Below are 25,858 nucleotides of genomic sequence, written 5' to 3' on the forward strand. Positions count from 1 at the left end.
CCTCATAATAAGACAAACCCTAATGTTTGCGAACGCACTTATTAGACACCTCTGCGCTTGAGTAGAAATGGCCGCATTCGCGCAATTTTGCTAAAAGCCACAGTATCTGTCTTTTCACACCGCCTGTCACAGCCCACTAGCGCGCAACACCTACGCGTTCGTCGTTCCTCGTTCGCGCCGTTCTTTATACATTCCAACAATGCTCTGGCGTGGCATAAACAAGACTTTTGTTTGGGCCAACGATGGCACTTATGAAAATTAAAAATACTGATAATAACAGTGATAATGCGAAAATATATGCGAAAACATGTGCAGAAATTAGCGTGGGAAGCAATTTAAGCATTTGGCATAGAATAGAATAGCCTCGTCATTCAAAGGCATTCGTATCTAAATGTGCATACTTACAGACATTTATATTGCTTGTGTACAAAAGAAATCGCATGAAAGTGTGAAAACTTTGATTACGTACATACATACACATGTATGTACATCGGAGCGTTGCAAAGGTACAGACTTCTTGACACTGTAAACATAGTATTTATTTAATAGTCAGTACTTCGACTGCCGCTGGAACTAAAATTATAAAAGGGCAGTAAACGAACTATTACTTTCGATATGAAATCTCAATACAAAGCGCACACCTAGTATGAAAATTAAATAAACCGATTATTTTAAAATTTCGATAGCTATTCTTTTAAAAATAACATGCTAAAATAAATCGATAACTGAAATAGTTTTTCTGTTACAGCCTTCTTAGGGAAGTAAGTACGACCGAGGATTTTAGGAGGTTCATTCTGAAACCAACAAAACAAAATTCCACTCACTCTAATTAATGAGTTACATGGGTTTACGGGTTTCAAAAAATCGATTTTCTTATTATCTATCTATATTAAATTTTACAAAACCTCTAGAATATTGTTCTAAGTTTTCAAGTTAATTCGATTAATAGTTTCGGAAATACAGCCTTGAGAGCTTATGCGCTCGAGTCTAGCTAGGTTAAGTGCGCCGTTTTTCAACAAATTTTTCTCGAAACTGTATATTTGAAGTCGGTTGGCAAGATTTCTCGAAAACTACTACACCGATCTTCATGACATTTTATACAGACCTTTGAGATACAATTCATAAAGACTTGGTCGATGGATTTTTTTCGATTACATTTATTTGAAAAAAAGTCGCGAAATTTTCACTGAAACTTTAATTTTTTTTTTTGTAAAAATATCTGCCAGTTTTTCAGTTTTTTTCCTTCGTCCAAGTTCTAAGTTAAGGTTTTAATTAAAACACGTATTTTTTCACTTTAGATGATCGTGTAAGAACTTATGCAAAAATTTCAGAGTTTCTTTGTTATTTGTGTATGTTTTGACAATAAAATATTTCATTTTTTATATGAGAAAAAAATTGTTGAAAAAATACTGTTTTTTACCCGAGGAAACCCATGTTAACCCCTAACTGATAGCAACTAGGGACTGCTCGCTACTCACTCTATTATGTCCTCTGAATCACCCTGAACTCCAAATGAAGTTCATCAATTCAAAAAGTTTATATGTTTCGAAACATCGTCAAGGCTACAGGCAGAAACATATATTCCTTCTTTATCGGAGTCTAATAGTAGGAAGCCTGCTCGGGCTAGCTTTTCTGCTCTACAGCTGTCAGGAATATCATTATGTCCTCGAACCCAATGCAATTTTTTCTTATACGTAATAGATGTTAGATTAAAGAAGATATCAAGATGATTCTTAAGTGCAGCCAGTTAAATCAGCTCAATCAGTTTATTTTAAAGCACGTTGTTTTTTCCTTTCAAAACTAAATCTTTCAAATATGCTCTGTATGTTCTGTATATACTACCTACTTAGTTCTCCATACATTGATCTACCATTTTGTTGATCCGATCAAAAATTTACTTTTGACTTTTCAGCCATCAATATTTTGGGTGTAAATTAAATTTTATTTTAGGTCAATGAACGGACAATCCCTCCTAGTAAAGACATTTTTTGGGTTTCATTCAAAGAGAAGGCTGGAATCACTACAGCAGATCACATATAAAACGAAAAATTTAATTTTTTTCTTACTATGGGACCTTGAAGTATATCTAAATATACCCCTATAACTTTAAAATACAGTTGAACTTCGATAACTCATACTTCTATAACCTGAATTTCCCCAAAACTCGAACTCTCGAATTGACAATAGAAGTAAAGTTTCATACAAATTTCCTTCCGTAAGTCGAAGTTTTTTTGTGGATTTTGGTGAATCAAGTTAGGGAAGCTCAACTGTAATTGATACAGTAGTTTTTTCTCAATTCGAAAACATAGCCTTTCTGCGTCTGACACACTTAAATCCAGTTTCATAAAATTATCAAAACTAAACTTACTAATTTTTTTTAAATTATTTTTTATAATAAGCAAGCGCAAAATAAGTTGTTCAGATATGTAAAACTTTACTTTAACTTTACTCTTTATCTATAACCTTTATAGATTTTTGGCGACTTGAACAAAATGTGGTATAATATACATATATGTAGTATATATACTTTCATAAGCAAATAGATATACCAACTTTAACGAGGGATCTCTTCTTGTATTGAATATCTTTCTTTTCCTTATCATATATAAATTTTTTCAATAAGTTAGAGGATGTCTCAAGCATGAGAGCAGGGAACTGCCCTAGAAAAAAAATATAGCCCCACACATTATTTACTTTATTGTTTAAGTGTATAGTACTTGTATATACCCAGAACAAGATTTGCTGTTTCGCTCTCAAGTAACGACAAAATAGTCTGACAACATGCTTGTTTACAGAACTAGAAACTTAGAGGATGCGAATAGAACAAACAACTGGTATAAATGCATTAAATTGGTATAATTAAAATGTAATTAAAATAGCAAACTTTAATTAGTTATGAATATATTTTTATACCCTGAGAAAAGTATTTTAATCGTGCCACTAAGTTGGCACTCTCCCAGAAGGAAACGTCGGAGATATGATCAATGATCAGCAGAGCTTAATCGTTTTGCCATGTTATCTCTTTCTGACTGTCTGTCTGTATATACGCGAATTAGTCACTGAGTTTTTTATATATCAGTCTCAAATTTTGCACACGTTCTTGTCTCCCCAAGAAGCTACTTGTCAGATGGAAGATATCGACGGAGTCAACAGAGTCGTGTCTGGCGCATATGGAGGCCTCGTTACAGTATTCATTTTGTCCAAGAATTCAGGAACAAGCAAGGAAGTGTGTGCTTTTAATAAACGAAAATCGTCAAGCTCGTAAAAACACGTATAACCCTAGCAGCTGCTATAGAAAAAGTAAGCAAGGAATACAACAGAAAATGTTATCGTACCGCAGTGAAATTATATCAACATAAGTTAGGTTAGCTTAATCTGGTAGGCCAATAAGCCACTCATAGACCTGTTTTGGACGTTTGCGATTATATCAACATAATAAAAACAATTAGGACTCTCCAGACCCGCAAAATTTTAAACTTCACTTTATTTTCTGAACACACCTCGTATTTTTCCTATTGAACCCACTACTAGACTGCTATACTTCAGACTAAAATCTGACAAACGACAGCTCATACTGCCTCGTCTTGCAAAAGTAGCAATCACCTTTAAGAAGAAAGGATAGTCGACTGACCCGTTGAGCTTACATTTCCTACAAGTTGTAAGCTGTGGTGCTTTACATAAAATTTAACTCACCGCAAGGCATTTCACTAAGGCGATTTAAAAATAGCTACTTATGTCTGCTCCCTTCTAACTTTTATACACATGTCCATGCTAAAAACACTTTAATACTTCGTGTGGGCACAAAGTATGCACAACGATTTGCTTTGAACCCCCTCAATGGATCTAAGTAGGCTTAAAGCGAATGTCGTGACGGCATTCCAATAAAAAACACCATTTTATTGCATTGCTTAAACTTAACTTCGACTTACATCATCCGCGCTCGTGTCATATGCCAAATGATTGTTGTGCAACTCCTCCGATTGTACGCGATGATGATCGCGTGCCACCCGCGAGTGTTCGATTTCATATTGTTGTTGTTGTTGCTGCTGCTGTTGCTGTTGCTCTTGGCGGTACCAATGCTGACGCCTTTGCAATTGCATTTGCGCTTGCCATTGCTCTTGATTATGCCGCAATTGCTGATGATGTGCCGTTCTCAAATAATCGCTTGTGACATGCGCGGGCCGCCACTCGACATCTTCAATGCCACCATCAATGCCACTGTCATAACCGTAGCCATAACCGATATCGGGCACAGCAAGTGGCTGTTGCTCCGCATTCGACTCGTTCGCCTCATCATCATCGGCATTGTAATCATAATACTCCAAATCATCATCCTCATAATCTCTTGTCTTGTCTTTGTCATTGGACGTGTTTTCGGTCGTGAGCCTGAGCCCAGCACCATGCGTTTCGGCAAGCGCTATGCGCTCCTTAAGACCGCCTACTGTTGAATGATGCGCATGCAGCAACGCGGCGCTCGTAGTGTTGCTATCAGTGTCTACGTTAATTTGACTGCTTGCGTGCACGAGTTTATTATTGTGCGTCTTCACAGGCAAGTCCACTGCTGGTGCTGCTGCTGCTGGAGCTTGTATTATATGAGGTACAGATGTCATCGGCGTTGCGCTTGTACGACTCAAATCGGCCGCTGGCTGCAGTTTGTGGTGTTTATGATGCTGTTGATGTTGCTGTGGTTGTTGTAGTTGCTGTTGTTGGCGTATTATCGGCTGATGATAATAATTTTGCGTGCCTTTGTTCGCCTCATCAGCGTTAATTGTGTGTTCGTTGTGTTTCGTAGGCGGCCAAGTCGGCTTAACCAGTTCTTTTTCACTGGCATCCACAACAGCTTCGGTGTCATTATCCGTCGCTTCTGTAGTGGACGTCGTTGTCGTAGTCCTTGACTTTTGCGCGTTCCTATGATGCGCATGCGTGTGCAGCGCATTATGCTTTTGTTGTTGCTCTTGTTGTAGACGATTATCTAGATCTATTTGTAATCGTAGTTTGTGTTGTTGTTGTTTGTGCGCGCCACGTTGTAAGTACATACTTTCGGTTGCATCATCCGGCAACGCTGGCGTCGTTGATTCAACAGCAGCCGCCGCGGCACTTTCGCTTTTCGCCGCGTCACGTACGTCAGCGTGCTGTCTGTGGCGGCTGTGGTGTGCTGTGCGCAGATGTGCGGTTCTATGCCGCACGTGATGCTGCTGCACTAGATTTTCATTTTCTAATAATTCCAGGCCCCGACGCGCCTCATCATCATAGCTGGTGGCTAATGGCTGTGCAATCTGCACGCCCAGGCAGGTTAGCACTACAACAACAGCCAATAGGTTTTGCATTGTGCTCGGCGTTTCACGCAATTACTAATGCGGAAAATACCGTTTGAACGCGCAGCACTCTTCTGCCGCTACTTCGTACGTTTTTATTGTTGTTTCGTTCACTTTTATCTTTTTACACTTTTAATGGTTTGAGAATTTTCACTTTTTCACACCTTCCAGCTGCCACTTGACGTACACCATTCACTTCGCTAGGTACATAAGCCGCCTAAATGGATACAGTTCGTACAGATTAAATATTTGCCAAGAACATTTTATGTCAAAATTAACTACATTATACCGGTTCAATGATTCGTGTGTTTGTGTGTGAGTCTGTCAGTCTGTGTGTCCCTATGTTTGTTCTTCTTTTTGTGTTTTAGACTTCCTTTGGGCAGTCTGTATAGATGAGCTATGTACACATACTAAGATGTGAGTTCAAATTTACATACGAGAGATATAAACGAGTGTTGTCCGTTAAGTATGTAGCCTTGCCGGCCGTTCAGGCACTTCCGTAAACAAGCGCAACCGAAAGACCACTTTATAACTAGGCTATGAAGCAATCGGAAAGAGTTTTGAGTCGCTTCATGAACGTCGACTAAGCTTGGATCCACTGTTACACGTCAAAGACAAAGAAATAGTCGAAGCAATGGACTTCACACAACGAATTTGCTCAAAAGAAGGTGAGGACTATCTCAACAGCGGGAAAACTGAAACTGAAAGCGAAGACTATTTCATCAGCTGGAAACCTGAAACTGAGAGCTGATCACCACTTTTTGAGATTCATAAAATGTAATCTACATTGACAACCCTTAGAAAACGGTTAAAGGGTTCCCAGAACTTTACTATGATGAAATATTGGACGGAAAAGCTGAAACAGAAAGCTGGTCAACACTCTCTGTATAGTAACCTACATCGACTACCTTTAGAAAACGGAGAAAAGGTTCACAGAGCTCTATTATGCTAAATTATTTGCCCGACTGGATACCGATTTGCAGAAAATACTATCTCAATCGGCAAAGAAAAGGGTGCTCTTTCACTAAGGCGTCTAACCGGCTCACAGAACCACCGTCGCCACTGATAAATGGGTCGAACTAGGCTACCGATCCACCCTATTCCAAATTTGGCTCGGTGCGTTTGCGTTTTGTTTCAATACATGGAAAAGTCACTCTCTTGACAGAAATTTGAGTCGAACTTAGAGGTTGTCACTACCATGGAGATCTACTTTACAGACCAAAAGAAAAGACTTTTCAATTGACGTACAGAAGTTGGAGAATCGTAGTATCGGTCTATCGCGCTAAAAGGCGACTATGTTGAGAACACTACCATGGAAATCAACTTTACAGACCTCCAGATAACAGATTTTCCAACCGACTTACAGAAGTTGGAGACCGTAGTATCGGAGTATCGAGCTAAAAGGCGACTATGCTGAAAGCACTACAATGGAGATCATCTTTACAGACCTCCAGATAACAGATTTTTCAATCGACTTACAGAAGTTGGAGACCGTAGTATCGGAGTATCGAGCTAAAAGGCGACTATGCTGAAAGCACTACAATGGAGATCTGCTTTACAGACCTTCAGATAACGTACTTTTCAGTTGACTTACAGTAGTTGATGAATCTTAGTAAGAATAACGAGCTAAAAAGCGACTATATTAAGAACTAAATGAAACTTTTTCATTAATTTTCGTCGTACCCTTGTATACTAAGCACCTAACGCACCGCCCTCGTTATGTTGTGCCTGTTTTGTATCAATTTCGTGCACTTCACTGCGTTTCCAGTTCGAAAATACACTTTATAAAGCCTTCTTTCTTTTGTGGCCTGTTTGTTTCGGTCAAACCATTAGGCCGACGAGAAAATACAGACTCGATGCTGGAACAGCAGCCGTTAAATACTGCTAAGTGGCAGCCATTAAGGCAATGTTTAGTAATGTCTAACAACACCAATTACCAGCACTTGATTAACGTTTTTGTTGTTGGCTGTTGGTGAAGCAGCGCTACTGCTTACCACCGGCTAATACTTACTTACTATAAAATATGACTACAGTCTAACGTCGTCGGTTGATCGGTTGGTCGTTCAGTCGGTCGGTTGGTCGCTCGGTCAATCTTTCTGTGGACTTTTAGAGGCTACTATTCTACATTTAATATTTGCATACGCGTTTGCTTTGTTTGTACACACATAAGTCTCGCCTTATTAATTGCCTTGTCAGAGGCGCTGTCAGCCGTCAGCTGTCAGTGTTGCTATTGTTGTTCTTGTTGTTGTTGCGTCCAGTTTGCGTTTAGCACGCTATTAAGCAATACAAATGGATAGTTTTTATCGCTAGTGTGGCTAGCTATTTGGCTGACTGTAGGCTAATGCCTGCGAAGCTGCTGATTGACCCAATTAATGAGTTTTGCGCTCTCGTATTAACGCACTGGGGATCTTCGGCGCGCTGCCGACAAACACACGCAATTAGATAATCAAAACATTTGGAAGTTGTTTATGGCGCATTCAGATGAGCTTATAATTATTCATACATTACTTATGTATATACATAACACTTGTTCTAGCTGTTGGAACACTATATATGTTCTAGCGCGCCTGGGTTCTTGAAAGGTGTTTGTTCATGCAGCGGTAGACGCCCAACAAGATAAATATATCGGTATAATGAATTTGTATATAACGCCTTTAGACTATTTTTTGTATAAACGACAAAGTAGAACAAGTTTAGTATGACACAAGCGGTGATAATGCAAAATGTGTGACTTGTTTTCGATTTATTGACTCGAGCACTCAAACATGTGCCAACATTTGTTGGGAAATATTTTGTACCAAAAATTTATAAATAATATTTTATGCACTCATTTGATGTCAAATAGCGGAGTTCGGGCTTATTTTTTATCTATTTAACTGTTAATATTCAGCGGCAGAGAAAAAGCTGCGAAAATAAACAAAAAAGCAGGCGCCATATGTGCGTTATTCCTACGAGGGTGGTCCAGTTATGACTTAGCCTCCCTATTACTAAAAAAAATTTACAACCGTGTAGTACACCTACATAGTTTCACCAGAATTGAACTCGTAGTTTTGTTTTGTTTGTGGAAGAGAACAAGTACACGGATTTTATAGAAATAGAAAAATGCAAACTCGGTTAATTCTTGCTTTTGAAAGGGAAAATCTCGCAGTGAAATCAAAGAATGCACATCAAATGTTGGCTTAACCGGTTCCAACTCGTCCGCACGTCGTTTTTTGATGAGAACCCCCCAGGCCGAAGCGGATGCCTCGGAAGATAACGCGGCAAAAGTTCACTATCTTGTTTTGACAGAGACTACCCACTTAACGTGCGGTAAATAGTTGGGAGAGGAGGCATTTCAGTCCACCTCGTGGGTCAAATATTTCATAAATTATTCGACAGCCATTTCGGCCTGCAAGCGCTACCGTGAGATTACTTTACAGCAATGTTTGAGTGCAAGCGGAAGTAGTTTTTCGTTTCGTGAACTCTGGAGTGCAGCCTCCTTCAAAGTGATATTAAAGCGATATCTACCTTGAGTTTGCCGACTGAGAGACAAGACTCCTTATCTCCAACATCGAGTTATTTTATGATTAAACTGGTTTATGTACCTGCGGCAAAAGTATTGCAGGAAACTGTAAGTCTTATCAGCTCGATAGTATTTCAGTTTCAACAGCTACAAAATGAGATCGATTAGGAGCTCCGGTCTCATTTTGGGGTTCAATACTGAACTGTTGGGCCTCTGTCGTCAGAGCAAAGGCAAACGCTGGTCGACTACCAGCAGCTGTGCAGTCTTTAGATTCCTCCAAGACTTCTAGTCTCTAAAATCGAACTATTTGATGATTAAACTGATTTGGGAACCTGCCACAACAATATTGTAGGAAATTGTAAGTCTTATGAGTTTGCTAAGACAGGCACTTCAGTCTCATTAACTGCGGAATGGGAACGGGTAGGAGCTCCGGTGGCTTCTTGTGGTTCAGTACTGAACTGTTGGGCCTCTGAGCGCGAATCAGAAAGGGGTGTTTGACTACCAGCAGCTGTGCAGTCGTAAGGTTTTTCCTGGCCTAAGGTAAATCGTAAGCGGTTCAGAGAACTTTTCCGTCTCGGTTAGTTCAATCTATAAATGATTGTAGGAGTTCTAATTGAACACTGCCCGATCGGAATTCAGCAGCTCTGCAGTCTTAATGTTCTTGTGGCCCCGGGAAAATAGTAAGAGGGTCAGGGAACTCTTCGTTCTCAGCAAGGTCAATCTTTAAATGGTTGTACGAGTTCTAACTGTACATTGTCCAATCGGAATGCATGCAGTGAGATTACCATTTTACTAGATTAAGGAAAAAACACCTCGGATTTCATACTTTTAAACATCCGGGTGAAATAACGGAAATATAAATAAAACAGCTAAGCAGATTTGTGAAGTCCAGGACGGTTTTGTCGATAGCTGATATTCAACTGATATTGAACATAACAGTCTAAGTGTGATAAACCCACCCGCAATGCTGAGGGTTCAGCTGTTTATCTTGACCTGACTTCTGGTTCTTAGTCGTTGGTTTATACCAGCAGCAGTCAGCAGTGTCTGAGCGTTAACCGAAGGAGTTTTTGAGTGATTTTCTCAACGTCGACAAAATTTGGATCACCAGAGACCAAGGAACAGTCGAAACAGGGGACTTAATCCGCCGAATTTGCTCCATAAAAAGCAAAAACTGCACTATCAGCCGGAAGTGGGGATGGTCACTGATTTCTAGGAATCATAAAGTTTACTTCTGGTTCTTAGTCTTTGGTTTATACCAGTGGATGCATGTTTTGTTGACGGCCACAGCCATGTTTGAGTGCTTGGATTCACTTGTATTCACCAGAGACCAAAGAACAGGCGAAACAGTGGACTAAACCAGCCTAACTTGCTCCGAAAAAATCGAAAGCTGTAATTATCAGCCGGAATGGGGGCCGGTCACTGATTTCTAGGAATCACAAGTTGGAATCTACTTCGATCAACTAGAGAATTATTGAAAGTCTCAAGGAAACGTATTTTTCGGAAGAATTAAAAAGTTGTAGCAAAAGGAGACTATTTTGAAAGACAAAGCGCATGTTTCGGACGAAGGAAAAGAAATAGAGCAACGGAAGACTATTCTGAGGAATAATTCGTGATAATAATAATTGGACCACATTCTTGTGTATACACAAAATTCTAATAAGCGTTCGTGTAAAAAAAAATTCATTTTCTATTTTTTTTTTTTTTACTTTTTTCAACCTTTTTGTTCTTTATCGGTGCTCTTTTATTTATGGAACATCGCGCTTTTCACATTCACACACATAAATATTTATTATAATTTTTCACTTTGATATCGAGTCGGTTGCCAAGTTCGAAGAACGCGTCAAGGCACATTTTGACGCCCACTTATTTATGAAATGTCTACGCGGCGTGGACACCGCGACCAAGTGGCATCTTCGGCAAGTCTCAAACTGTTTTATCTATTTGTAATGGGCCGTCAGTTGCCACTGTGGCAGCGTGTGTTGGTGGGAAATCCAAATATAGCCGCGGCATACGTTGCCAATTTGACCACGCGTGCTGGCCACCTGATTGTCACAGACTCGTTGTGCGTTGCGAAGACACACTATAATTACAACAACACATCGACAATAACACTATATACATACGTATGTGCTTTTTGCAATCAATTCACTCATAATAATAACGCAGAACAAGTTCACTCGCCAAAGCTGATGCACATGCAAATTCCTATATGTGCGCCTGTGTGTGTGCGGATATTTATTGCACGTTAAGGTGAAGTTCACCGCATTCTACAATCTTTTTAATTTTTTGTTTTCTACACAATATTGCTTTATTTATTTTTAATCGGCACGATCAGTTTAGTTGTTGCTTACGAGTTTTGCATTCAGCTGCGCGGATCGCTCGAATTCGCACTGTGAACCGGCACATTCAGATCTGCGGATCGACGCGTTCGCATACCGTCACATAGCGCACTTATATTGCTCACATCGCGTGCAAGAATCTTCACAGCACAAAAAACAAAAAAAAAACATCTATTATTTTTTCACTTTCATTGCACACGTCTGACAAGCCCCGACAGCTGGCCGTACGATTTTTGGATCCTTTCGACAACAGAATAAAAATACCGATTAATATACGTTAGTCACCCAGTCTTGGTCAAGTGCCATAAGCAACAGACACACTTCGTAAAAAATCTGAACGCTCGAAATGTAGTATTTTGTGTGTAGGAAAATTTGTTTAATAAATTTCGAATTTCGCTAAGCGTTCCACCGTATCCGCTGTACGCGTTGTTGCCTCGCTCGCTGTTCTCGCGTGTCTGTCGCAACGGCGCATGTGTTGCCGCAAGCTGGCAGGCAGCTAGCAGTCTTGCTGCTGATCGTGTCGTCGTCGTCCATCGTTGCCGGCGTCATACACAGCTAGTGCCGGAGCCGGTATGAGCGCCAGCGTCGTCGTCATCGCCGAATATTGTGTGTTATTTGCGTTGGCCGTCGTGCTTACAGTTGACGCATCACCATCATTATCATAATCAACATTATGATCATCATTATCGTCATCGTTATAATCATCGACGACGATGATCACCAACAACATTCGCATTATTTAAGTTTTTCTTAACTCTTTCGGGCGTTTTCGCTGGATTCTCTGCGTTGCGCCGCCGCCGTCGAAGGGCGTGTGGATACAGCTGTTGCGCTGGCATTGTCTTTTTTCATTCAATTAACGTCGCTGGTGAAATCCTGCAAAATATTTTTCAATAATGAAGTTACGATATATATGTACATATGTACATGCGCGCTTTTGAATGTGTGTTATTGATAGCTCATCAGACCATCTGTTCAACTGCGGCAGTCGTTGTATGAATGAATCGGTATTGAATTGCTCCAATTTGAGCATTTACACCCTTTAATTATTCCACGTCAATATGGTTATATGTACGTATGCATATGTATATATGTATGTATGTACATGTATATATATAAATATGGATTCATCTATACACATATATATTCATGTAAATTCCTTATCTACTCATAAATAAGCAAAATTATTAGGAATTCCCCACCAGCTGAAATGGAATTCAATCTACATGCTCGGTATTTATTTCTGTGTGATCGTGATTTCGCCGTCAAAACGATCAATTTCATCAAATTTATTCAATGTCGATCATCATTAATGGTGACTTACAACCAATCTGAAATTTCGTTTACTTACTTAATAAATATCACGTTCCAATATTTGGCATACGTGCCAAATATCTCAATTATTTTTCGACTCGAGGCAATGATCTGAATCTTATGATTTGGTTTATTATTATTTGATTTGGACATATGGTAAGTGTTCCATATGTTCAGTTGTGGCTGTAAAAGTTTTCTCATAAAAAGCAATTAACTAAAAGAGACCTCTAAGCGTCTCAGCTCAAGAAAAATAACGAGTCAATCAAAAGGCATATAGATGGCGCTACTAGAATTAAATCCTTATGATTTTTAGTTAGCCCTAACCTTCAGGAGGCGCGTGTATTAATTTGACAGCTGTCGGGTCATTATTTTGTGAATTATGTCATTTTGAGTGAAGCAACTTTTGTTATTGTGTAAAAAATGGATGAAAAGGAATTTCGTGTTTTGATGAAATATTGCTTTTTGAGCGGAAAGATACAGTTGAAGCAAAAACTTGGCTTGATGACGAGTTTCCGGACACTGTCTCAAATCAACGACTATCTCAAATCAACCAGTTGCTAAGTTTAGACGTGGTGAAATGAGCAACGAACGCAGTGAATGGCTAAAAGTGGTGACTACCGATAAAACATCATAAAAGTACACAAAATAATTTTGTATGACATAAAAGTAAAGTTCTTCGAGATTACAGGCACTCTAAAGATACCATATTTGAGTATGAGAAAGCTCTGTACAAAGTGGATGTCGCGCGAATCCTCTTTTATCCAAAAACGACGAGGTGCTGATGTTTCATATCAGTCTTTGGAGATGTTTAAGTGTAATAAACACGACTTTTTGCATCGATATGCGACAATGGATGAAACATGGCTCCAACATTTCACCCCGAAGTCCAATCGACGAACATCCGAGAGGACTGCACACGATGAACCCACTCCTAAGCGTGGAAAAACTCAACAGTCTGTTGGCAAGGTTATGCCGTTTGTTTTTTGGGAAACACATGGAATAATTTTTACTGACTACCTTGAAAAACGAAGGGACATCAATAGCAACTATTGCATAGCTTTATTGGACCATCCGAGACGAAGTCGCCGTTAAACGCCCGCAATGAAAAGTATGAAGTTCTGTTTCACCAACGCAATGCATAGTGCTGCAAGTCAGTAAAAGCTATGGCAAAAATCCATAAATCGGGCTTCGAATTTCTTTCGCATCCACCGTAGTCTCCAGATCTGACTTTTATCGACTATTTCATGTTCTCAGATCTCAAAAGAATGATCGCTGGGCAGAAATTTTCGTCGAATGAAGTGGTGATCGCCGAAACTGAGGCCTATTTTGAAGCAAAGGACAAATGGACATAAAAGGTATCGAAAAGTTGGAGAGTTGTTATAATCAGTGTATCTCGCTTCAAGGGAACTATGTTGAATAAAAATACGAATTTTGCCAAAAAAATATATTTTACTATGGTAGACCGAGGACTTTTCATTCGACACCTATATATGCATATTCGGTTTTTAAGATCATAATTTCATATTAAAGCTTAACTTATTGAAATGCCCAATTAACACAACACAATTTCAAATAAGAATCGTCTTTCAAAAGTTAATTTAATAAAGTGTTGGTTTTGCGTGCTGTTCCTCCTGTTGGAACCAGATGGTGGATAGAACATTGATGTTTTGATATCAAGTCGCAAGCCGCCATCTAGATACCGCACATTAGAGCCTCGAACCTTTAGGCTTAAAATATTAGAGTTATTTCTCCGAAGTTCCCAGCTTGAGTCTGAGACTTAATACGGACTACAGTAACAGTTTTCAAAAAAAGTTGCAAATACTTTGTTTTTTGGAAATTTTAGGTTCCGGATAGATTTATGGAATTTTTATTACGAACTTATTCAACAAGTTTCTTTAATGGTCTACCTCACTGGTTAAGAAATAATTTCGATAACAAGTACTAAAAAAAATTAAGTGAGTGTCATTATTATTTTTCTTTATTGGCGTAGACACCGGATGCTTTTTTGGCTACCTAGAAGATACTTGGTATAAGACCGGAGGTCGTGAGCTGCTTGAGCCATATGTAAGAATCGTTTCTGGCCACTCCCAAGTAAATGGCGCTCAGAGAAATTTCCGCACTTGTGTGAACTTCTACACATGGTTGAGTTGAAGCCGTTAGATTCATTAGATCTTATTATTAGAGAATAGAAAATAGAAAAATTGTGTCATGTACTAAGTCTAGTTTCCACCATTCACGATAACGGAGGAAAAATATGGAAACACATACTGTTAATCATAGATTCGATATGTTTTCGTTGATATTTGGTGAAAAAAGTAGGCACTGGGAATTATTGTTAGGATATGTTTCTAAAAGAGATCGCAGAAGGTAGACTTGAGACAGATACTTGTTCGACAGATTTAGTTTTGGTTACTGAAAACTCAAAAATTCGATATGGACAATAAATTTAAAATAAAATCAGCTGAAAGAACTGAAGATAACCGATGTTAGAAAAACTTGCCTCCACTTTTCTAGTCGTCGGCCAATTTTTGCTTCAAAATCAAAGAATTTTTAAATTCTTTTAGATTTTTTTTCCTCGACTGTATGATCAACAGTGCTTAATGAGCTGCTCTGAAACTGTAAATAAGAATCCGACTCGGTAATAAATCCATTAAAAAATTTGCTTTGGAATTTGAAATTTTTACAAAAGTATGTGAACGCATATGTTCTGACAAGTAAAATTATTGTAATAGAGATAGAGGAACATATGCGATAATAAAATGATTCAAGCATAATGCCGCCATAGAACTTATCTTTGAACTCGCACGTGCAATCTTGGGGAATGTTAACACCTTTTTCACTTCCACCATAAAAGTCGCCATAGAAGTATTTCTGGGCAAATAATGGCCACAGCTGTGGCACTACTTTAAAGTCAGTTGGTATGCAATTCATACAAACACACACACGCACACCGGTGAATTAATCATTTTTTCCCAAGAAACCCAACGTGTTGCATGCTTAAGTGCGTCGGCATGGCCTTTATGAGGGAGCAAATCGGCAAGAACATTATGTTTTTCAGTTCAAAGTGGAATTGCTTTCGCAGCGCACTGCATTACGTGGAATTATGCAATGCGAGATATCTGTTACAAATTACTTTCGTATATATTTATGACTTTTCTCACACCACAAAAGCAAGAGCATGAAACTCGCTTTGGAAGTATGCAATTTTTTGGTCAAAGCAAAACAATATGGAAAGCATAAACATACTACATATATGGTATATATGTATATTTTTTCTTGTTTCTTGCAAATCTTTGTTTATATGTATTTCTGATTTATTTCTTTAAAATTCGTTTTAATCCACATTCCTATATACAATCATATCCGCACTTATCAAAGAGTTATGTAACTGTTGAAGGTATTTTGTACCAGAAACTTCATTCAGCTTCAGATGCGTACCTGACAAAATGCACACCTCTCTATATGCCTTAGAGACACATCTTATATGAAAAATTATTTACCAAGTGTGATCTCGCATTTAATTAGCGGATTTTCATTATAAATTACACTGCAGGTTTTTTATTAGAAATTTTTGTTATGACAACTGGTAAAAATATCAACAAAAGGCAAAATGAAATAGATTTTGTCTACCATTCGCTAAAGCTTGTCTAGTGGGCGAATTGAACGGACGATTGGTATAAATGGCATATACTTGCTTAATTAAAAATTAATTCTTTACTTTTTCCAAACTTTTATCGAGACCCTAATCGAACAAATAACTGGTATAAGTAGCTTAAACTGGTATAATTAAAAATATTATTATGGAATGACAAAAAATTAAGGTTTCCAATCGCACAACCAACTGGTCGCATTTAAATAAAATGGCGTAATCGGATATAAATTGAATTACCAGCGGTAATGTCAGTGTGATAAGGTTCCCACGCACCCTCCCATTTTGAAATAAACTTCCTATATTCGTTATATCCAACATCCACCTTAAGGCTGGTCCAAAGGAAATATAATCTCGCAACAATGTTGCATAACGAGAGTATTATAGTTTTGTTCACATAACGGTTGTTTGTAAGTCCTAAAACTAAAAGAGTCAGATATAGGGTTATATATACCAAAGTGATCAGGGCGACGAGTAGAGTCGAAATCCGATTGGTAAATGTCATAACTTAAAAAAAATTGAGATATCATTGAAACGTACTTTTTCCAAACTTTAAGTCGAAGATGGGCCCGAATCGAACACATAACTGTGTCATAAAATAAAGATATTAAAGTGAAATTTGGCAAAAGGATCGCATGGTATATTTGGAAATTAAAAATATTATTTGTATGGAAACTACTATAGCTATGTCAAAAACTCTACAGAGCCCTTTTTTAAGGCATTTCGCAGTTCAAAAATGGAAGAAATCGGATAATAACCACGCCCACCTCCCATACAAAGGTTATGTTGAAAATCACTAAAAGTGCGTTAACCGACTCATAAAAAACGTCAAAACACTAAATTTTACGGAAGAAGTGGCAGAAGGAAGCGCATCCAGGCTTTTTTAAATAAAATGGCGTAATATCGGATATAGACCGATTTCAATGAAATTCGGTATATAATGTTTTCTTAACACCCTGATGACATGTACGAAATATGGGTGAAATCGGTTCACAACCACGCCTTCTTCTAATATAAAGCTTTGCTGAAAAATATTTAAATGACGAATAATGAAATCTGGATTATCACACCAATAGGTGACACCCGAACTTACTTTTTTGTTTCAATAGCCTTTTTTTGACAGATCACGCATGAGTCGTGTCAATCTGTCATGTTAATTTTGTTCAATATTGCTTGACATTTCATCATGGAAAGTCTTACGCTTAAACAACGCTTCCAAATCGTTCAACTTTATTTAAAATTCACTTTATGTAAAGTATATGTTCGCAGCGATTCGAACTGACGTATGGAACGAATTGATGCATTTTATGTCGAGATCTTAAATTGAAATTGTACAAAACACATCTTAAGCAAGAACTGACTTATCGAGTCTAATTTTGCTCAGCGATGAGGCTTATTTCTGGCTCAATGGGTATGTAAGCAATGATGCCTGAAATTGAAGCTGGTGATCTCGGCGACATTTGGTTTCAAGAAGAGGGCGCCACTTCTCACACATCGCATCAATCAATAGATTTATTGAAAGAACACTTCAATGAGCAAATAATAGGCACCAAGATCGTGTGATATCACACCGTTTTTAGTCTAAAGTCAATGCAGTCAATCACGCTTCGATTCAGTCCTTGAGACAAAACATCACGTGTGTCAATCGCCAGTTACCACTCGAAATGCTCGAACGAGTCATCGAAAATTGGACTCAATACCATCTCAGACGTAGCCACGACAAACATTTGAAAGCGATAATCTTCAAGAAATAAATGCCAGTAAATGTTCTTTTGAATAATTATAAACATGCTCCATTAAATTTGAAACTTCTGTGTCTTTTCTTAAAAAGAAAATAGGGAACTTCGAAATGGATCACTCTATACAACTTTGATGAGGTTCCCACATATTCTATTGGTTGTCAAATCCCTTCCGCGTTTTTGCTCTTTATTCAATGCTTTATAAAAAGTGTTACAGTGATCGGATTTAGTTCAAATATGCGCCATTTCTTTCAATAATCTGTTTCCATCTACACGGCAACTTCATAATATTCCCTCGATAAAACCTCCCAACCGAGCTCCCGTAGCTTCTGACGAGTCATCAACGAAGTGTGTTGTCTGGCGTTGTCCTGGTGGAACCCTACGCCCTTCCTGTTGGCCAATTATGGACGCTTCTGGTCGATTGCCTGCTACAAGCGGTACAGTTGTTCGCAGTAGATAGTAGAATTAAGCGTCTGGCCATATGGAAGCAGCTCCCACCAAACACACTGCAAAAACTTCCTGGCCGTCAATCCCAGCTTGGCCACAGTTTGGGACGATTCACCGGCCTTTGACACCGACCGTTTTCGATATTCTCGTATGTGATCCATTTTTTGTTGCTAGTCACCATCCGCTTCAAAAATGGGTCGCGTTCGTTCTTTTTCAGCAGCATATCGCAGGCGTTGATTCGGTCCAGAAGGTTTTTTTGCGTCAAATCATGCGGCCCCCAAACATCAAGCTTTTGCGTGTATCCAGCCTTCTGCAGATGGTTTAAAATGGTTTGATGATTAACTCCCATCTTCTGGACGATATCACGAGATGCCACATGCCGGTCTAACTCAATGCTTTCTATGATTTGATCGGTATTCGTCGTCACAGGTCTTCCGCCGGCTGGCTTCGGTCATTATTATATTTTAAAGACTTCATTAAAATTGGTTGAGCAGTTCGCGACAAATCTTGACAACCGTTTCGATAAAAATAGGCTTAAAGTTTTAAGTGTCTACATAGCCGACCTCGAGTACGCAACTTGTCAATGTTCTACATATGTCCAAAACTTTAGCATTTAAGATAATATTCTAAAGATGTTATCGAGGCAGTAAAAAATCGATTTTGGGAAGTCGTGAAACATCTACGAAGAAATTGCCAACTTTGGCTAATAGGAGAGACATTTTTGCTCCATCAAGATAACACCTGGCTCAATACATATCGTTGGGAACTCGTCAGTAGTTCCGTGAGCTTGGTTGGATTACTCTTATGCATCCTCCTCATAGTTTGGAGCAGCCGTCATGTGTTTACTACCACTTTCTGTCTGTGACAAATAATTTAGTTAGCGAGAAATTTGCCTCGGCTGTCCCAGTTTTTTGACAAAAGAGTTCCTATGAGAGTGGCATTTTGAAATTACCTTAAGTTATAGAATAAAACAGTGCATCTTAACTATGTTAAATATAAGATTCAATTCAAAATAAGAAATAATAAATAAACATAATTTGCCATTATACCCAATTTTCTAAAATTAACAAAAAATTATAATTTCATACAGACTCGGAAAAAGTATGTACATAAGTATGTTAAATAAAATCGATCCGAAAACAAACTTTTATAAACGCATGTTTACAAAAATAGCAACAATTAGTTTTCATGAAATGCAATTGAAATCAATCGTGGATTCCCAGAATTAATCAAATGGCTCACAGCACTCATGATATGTAAATGATTAATAAATATATGAGTGTTTATTTACATATTGTGTGTATATAATCCATTCAATAACTGGGTGATTTTTGTTTTGAATATGTAGTAAAAATGAGGGCGAGTTGAGTTTGGCATGAATCAGAGTTTGTAGTTTACACAAAAATTATGGAATAGTTTTCGTAATATTATTACTACATGTAATATTATATGTATTTATGAAGTCCAGTAAATTTCGCGTATATGGTATGTACCCGTCTAATAAACTTTATATACATTGTGACAAAAAAGTAAAAGGAAATTGTAATTTAAATTCCCCGAGCAAATGATGTTTTGCTAAGTTGCTGTAACTGTCCTTAATTACTATGCCAAATAAGAGCACGGTCTGTCAACCAGTTTGTTAACAGAGGTGCGTTGCGATTTTCACAATGTATGAAAATATCAAATGAGGAATTGTTGCAAATTTTGTATTTCTAATCAAATTTCCTGTAGGGAATCATTGGAATAGACTTACGGTGTTTCAGTTTTATCAAAAACACAATCCACAATCGAGTGGTACAAAGCCTTCAAGTTCCAGTCGAAAGATCGTTGAAGATATGCCTCGTTCTGGACGACCTCTTCAACTGATGAAAATATTAAAAAAAACTGAGGCATATGATGCTGGGAAATCGTCAGGCAAGCGTTAGAGAGATGGCAAGAGAGCTCGCGAGTTCATTCGAATGATTTTGGTGAATGTTTTGGGTATCAAACGCGTTCTTGATTGTTCCGATAAAGCAAATTTTTTTTCAAAAAAAAAACTGAGGGACATGCTTGATGATGCTTGTAATTCATGAAGAGCATTATAACTGCCTAAAAGACATAGGTTTATGAGTTTGACTTGCAAAAAAGTCAACAAACATCGGAATGGAATGGAAAAAACGAGCCAAAACCAAAAAACCACGCCAAAGCTGCTCAAAAATCAAGGTCATCACATTGTTGTTTCCGATCTTCGTGGTTTGTTGCATTATGAATTTGTTCCGGAGGGACAGACGGTGAATAAGGAATTATATGCGTATTGCGCCATTAAAGTGTTCTCATCCGTCAAAAACGGCAGAAGACGGAAACCGAATTTAAAGCCATAAACGCAATGAATACCATCGATCAACCACCGTATTCACCAGTTTTGTCTCCTTGTGATTTTTTCTTGTTCCTGTTTAGTATATCAATTCAAACTAACCACTACTTGAATATTAATCCAATAAAACGTCTTTTATAGATAATCTCTTGAATACGATTATGGAGTGCTAGTCTATAGAAAGATCATAAAGTTATTTGCAGATCATAGATTAAAATTTGTAGATTTTTTTATTTGCCTTTATATTTATCCATAGCGTATCCACAAGCCGACTTTAATACCAGCTTACCATTTTCCATATAAAAATTGCGTCTCTTAAATTGTTTTTCCAAATGCTAAATTGAAATTAAAAACTTGTTGATCGCCAGTATTTAAAGTTCATACATCTCAATATTCCACCCTTGTGGCAATCACTCATCAACTGTTTATACAACACTCATTATTCAAATAAATCGATTTTAAATTGTGCCGGTTGAAATCGAAGTTCATTCCAGCTCGCATAACTCATTGTTCACGGAATTGCTGTCAAAACGTTCAATTACACCAAATGACCGTCAAAGCGGTTTATTAATAAAGCCGACAATTTAAACGTTTGGTTACTTAAATGATGAATGAATGAATGAATTTGGTGTTCATTATTGTATGGCGTACTTACACGCCAGTTGGATTAATTATTTTTTATAAATAAAGAATGATCAGTAAGCTTTAAGAGTTAAGTTACATACAATCTAAGTCCAAAATGATAATTGAGTTGTCTCTGCCGAAACATTTACTTATTATACTTCAAGATACTACAATTAGCTACAAGTTGAAATGAATGCAGGAATTGTTGAAGGAATTCTTATAATTGTGTTAGAAAAAATTTTTCTAGATTTAGCTCCCCTTACGCTTTCGGGGAGGTGAGCATTCACTCAGTCAGTAGAAGGGCAATACTAGTTCAAGGCTAGTCAGGGATTGCCTGTTCTCCCTAGAAATAGCATCAAACTACCTCATCATCAGACTTGTTTAGGTGCCTGATAATAGGATAATCATTGGCAACTGCAAAGCAGACGTGATAGCCAGAGGGGGCACTAGCTAACATAGGAATGGAACCGAGCTGGTTCTACACTGGCATCTTTCGTCTGGTGCCTAGACTAAAGGACTTCTGGTGCGCTTAGCAGGCGCTGGCCGGCGACTCCTGTACGACTGAAAGATCCTTCTGGCTTAGGATAGAACGCAGGAGTTCTTCTGAGTCTGATCCACTCTCTCCTCCATTGTACAGACTTTGCAAGAATGAGGATGAAGCAACCCTGCAGGTTCTCCTTGGGTGAACCTGTAGACAAAGCTCAAACTCAATAAATTTGTGATAGGCTCAAAAGACTTTTTCGACTTGGAAGGGTCTTATGATCCATTATATAGGAGTTTGTAGGATCGGCGTTCCAAGCTGAGAACCCTGTTAAGGTCGGTATCTTAATCTAACCTAATCTATTTCCCTTTAAAACCAGCTATCATGGCTGATGTAAGCGATTAAAAAGTAAAAAAACAAAAAATTTAAAAATAACGAATCAGTAAATAAAAATGCTGTGAATTAAAAAAAAAGTCGAGCTCAAAAAATTAAAATAAACTCCTAATCTATTGCTATTTCGAGTCCCGAGAATTTGTAACCGAATTTTATTTTATAACCTTTGATAATATTTCGTAAGTAACTCTTCTTAACATTTTTGGCTTATCGTCTGCAAATATGCTCAATAAAAAGTCGATTTTTGTAAGCGAGTTGCAAAAGAACGCACAACTAAAATAAATTTCAATATTAAACAATACTGGTAACTGCTGTTAACAGATGTCAACCAACCTCATCATTTAGTTTCTAGTTGATTTTGTATTCTAAATCATTTGGTTATTTATTTTTCCCACATTGCATTATACTCGAAGTCGCTTACTTCTTAACTAACCTCATTGAACTCCTGAAAAATAAACGAGTTTCTGTTGTTGTACCATGCTTTAGCGAGTGTTCTTTTGTCTCACGCTTAGGTATATGAAAATAGGTCTATAGTACAGCGCTCGTTAAGGCAAGTTTACACAATTGATTTGTCTGTTAATCACGTGAAAAGACAGCATGAATACCGCAGCACTATAGATGCCCCAAATTGAAGCATGATCGCTCCAGTTGCGTCTCGCCTGATGTTGAGCAATAGCAATTCGTATGCACTGTTCAGCACTTGGTGGAAAGTCAATTGTTAATGTTGGCCAATTTGTTGCAACAATCAACAGCTTGTTGCATTGTGGGTGTCACTGTCGTCTAACGCGAGACGTGCTTACATTGCGTGATAGTGTGTCATTCAGCATAATGTTTCTAACGCGCCAGTGTCTGCCCGAACGCTTGCCGTTTTCCAAACGTAAAGTCAACACAGACTGTGAAGGGCAAGCACGCTGCGTCTGCGTCAGCGTCGTGTGGAGTATTGCCACAAGGCAAAGAACGCAAAGAACGATGCGACTGGACCGTGAGGCAAAAATTAGTATGCCTTTGAGTGACGCTGTTTGCTCTAGTGGCAGCCAAGTGTCATTTGAATTCCTGCATAAACTTGTTAAACAAATGCGCGCACTGCAATGAGCCAACAACAATAACAGCAGCGCGGAATAATGAAGAAATATCCACAGTGTATATTGTTGTGTGTTGTCGGTGTTGTTGGTATTAGCAATGCAACAGCGAAGAATTTGTCTCTGTCCGCCAACGTCTGCGAAAAAATATATATTTTACATTTGTGTATATAAATATTGGTCCCACAAACATGCTCACATTAACGAGGGTGGTCCAATAAATATTTAGCGCCAACATGTGCTGGCTGTCAGCCGCGCTAGCTCTTTCCAAACAACAAACGCGTCCGTGAAACCGCTTCCAGCCTGAGCTTACGCTGTTTGAGTGCAATCCGAAGGAGTTTCGGTATCGTTTCATAACAGTCAGCGAAATGTGGATCCACCCTTGCGCACTAGAAACCAAAAATCTGTCGAAAAGTGGACTTCATCTAGTGAACCTGCTTCGAAGAACCCGAAGTATATCCTTCTGTCGGCCGGAAAGTTGATGACCACGATTTTTTTAAATTCACAGATCTACATAGTTGGTCCAAAAGGTCCCAAAGCTTTACTAAGCCGAATTGTTGAACCCAAGTTACCGAAAAACGGTCCGAATTGGTAAAAGTAGTGCTCTTTCGTCATGAGGACTCACCGACTCCACATTCGTCGTCACCACCGAAAATTGGCAGAATTAGGCTAAGGGCTTTTTGGCCATCTACCGGATTTTTGTTGTTGTCTAGGCAATTGTGCCGCGGTCTTCTAAAATTCGCAGGGTATAAGCTACATGGAATTCTTAGAGAAGGTCAAAGAGGTTCCAAAACTTTACTAAGCTGAATTATTGAATCCGAATAACAGAAAAAACCGACCGATGAAATGCTTTTCGTACGTCATGAGGACTCATCCACTCCACATCTGCCGTCGTCACTGAAAAATTGGCAGAACTAGGCTAAAAGCTGTTTGTTGTATCGGCGAAACATATTCTTGAAATAATTTCAAGCAATTGCGCCACGGTTATCTAAAATTTCGCAGCGTGTGATCTACATGGCATTTTTAGAGAAGGTCAAAAAGGTCCTAAAGCTTTACTAAGCCGAGTTATTGAACCCGAATAACAGTAAAAAAGATCCAAATTACTCAAGAAGTGCTCTTCCGCCATGAGGGCTCACCGACTCCCCATCCGACATCGCAACTGAAAAAATGGCAGAACTAGGCTTCGAGTTGTTGGCCCATCTACCGGATTTTTGTTGTTGTCTCGAAGGAACACATTCCTTGAATAAGTTCGAGCAATGATAACGCGTTGACAGTTCTCCGTCGGATAGAAATCCGAGTCCGTTCCGGTTAATTAGACCCGACGATCGTGGAAGCGACATTTACCAGATTCTCCAAGATTGGTTGCGTGCCACTTCTTTTTCTTCCCGATTTTCGAAAAGTCAGTCGGCAGAAAGAAATTTGAGCCACCATGAGGCTTACCTCCAAAATCCTCTAAACGATCAGACAGATCAAAAAAACTCGAGCATGGTTGGCGAAAGAATTAATAAGGAGACTATGTTGAGAAATAAATCGCCAGTTTCCCCAAAAACTTCACCCAAATACTTCCTTTTTCTTTCGTAAATCAAACATTTATCGGCCCGCTATCGTATGTATGAACACCCCGGTTCACAAACAATCAAACCGACTGCCAGACAATAAACCCTCTATCATTAATTTTCATTGCGTTGCCTGCAACAACTTACTCAAAATTGCATGCCCCACAATAGAGTGTCACTGGGAAGCAACGCACAGACAATCATACCTATGCATATGTACAAGTATGTGTGCCAACATAGCCACTTGGTGGCTGCTGGCAGTCGTGGCGGTAGTGACAACACTGATGATATTGATGGCTTTTCTGTTGCCGGTGTTGCGGCTGGTGTGGCGCTCATTTGTCTCTTAGCCACCAACATAGCTGCCGGCGTCGTCGTCAACGGTACCGTTGTTGCTGCTGCTGTTGCTGATGCTGCTGCGACACATTTGTTTGTCTCGTCACACCAAACAACATGCCAATCGTCGACACAGTCACAGCCACTGCCACTGCCAATATGTTGTTGTTGTTTACAGCCAATGTGCCATGTTGCTTCTAAACATATTATTCATAATTTTATGCAGATTTGCCGTCAGCCAACTGTTTTCAATACATTCGAACGCATTCCAAACAAATCAACGGACGCGAACAATACGGATTGATTCATGAAACGTCAGCCGCGGCGCATACAATGTCGGCGTGTAAATATGTATTTAGTGAATGCGCGTTAAAAGATGCAATCGAGCATTGATTGAGGTGCCATGACCATCCCAGTGTCAGGCGGTATCGTGAATTGTCGATATGTCGCGATAGCTTGCGACGTGTCATACATCATGCATCATGTTGGCGGGCTTCTTAACAGCCGAAGTACAGATGTAGATACATACATATATGTGTATATATAATATATATTTACTAATGTACATAATATACATAATATATACATATATATCTAGAATTGCTTTCGAGGGCGTACTCTCTTATAACCGCCAAACATTCCGTCACGTAACCAAACGATTTTGTTTCATATGTCTTTCAAATTTTTTATTATTGTTGTGATTTTCTGTGTCTTTTTGCCTGTTACAATCATTGACA

The 25,858-nt window shown here is 38.7% G+C and overlaps 1 protein-coding gene across 4 annotated transcripts in view; it reads right to left on the reverse strand.

Moving 5' to 3' along the window:
- Positions 1-11,619, reverse strand: part of LOC126767264 (uncharacterized) — a 37,912-nt gene extending 26,293 nt beyond the window's left edge. Inside the window, exons 1-2 of one of the 4 annotated variants that reach the window (XM_050484829.1) lie at positions 11,169-11,619; positions 3,930-5,532 (exon numbers count right to left, since the gene is read on the reverse strand). In XM_050484829.1, the coding sequence (XP_050340786.1) occupies positions 3,930-5,327 (1,398 nt within the window). In that variant the 5' untranslated portion in view covers positions 5,328-5,532; positions 11,169-11,619. Of the gene's footprint in view, positions 1-3,929; positions 5,533-10,523 lie in introns of all 4 variants that reach the window. The other 3 variants (XM_050484827.1, XM_050484826.1, XM_050484828.1) reach the window with 3 other exon arrangements.
- Positions 11,620-25,858: the final 14,239 nt, after the last annotated feature.

The sequence above is a fragment of the Bactrocera neohumeralis genome, unplaced genomic scaffold (genome assembly GCF_024586455.1).
Source record: "Bactrocera neohumeralis isolate Rockhampton unplaced genomic scaffold, APGP_CSIRO_Bneo_wtdbg2-racon-allhic-juicebox.fasta_v2 ctg49_3, whole genome shotgun sequence".
NCBI lineage: Eukaryota > Metazoa > Arthropoda > Insecta > Diptera > Tephritidae > Bactrocera > Bactrocera neohumeralis.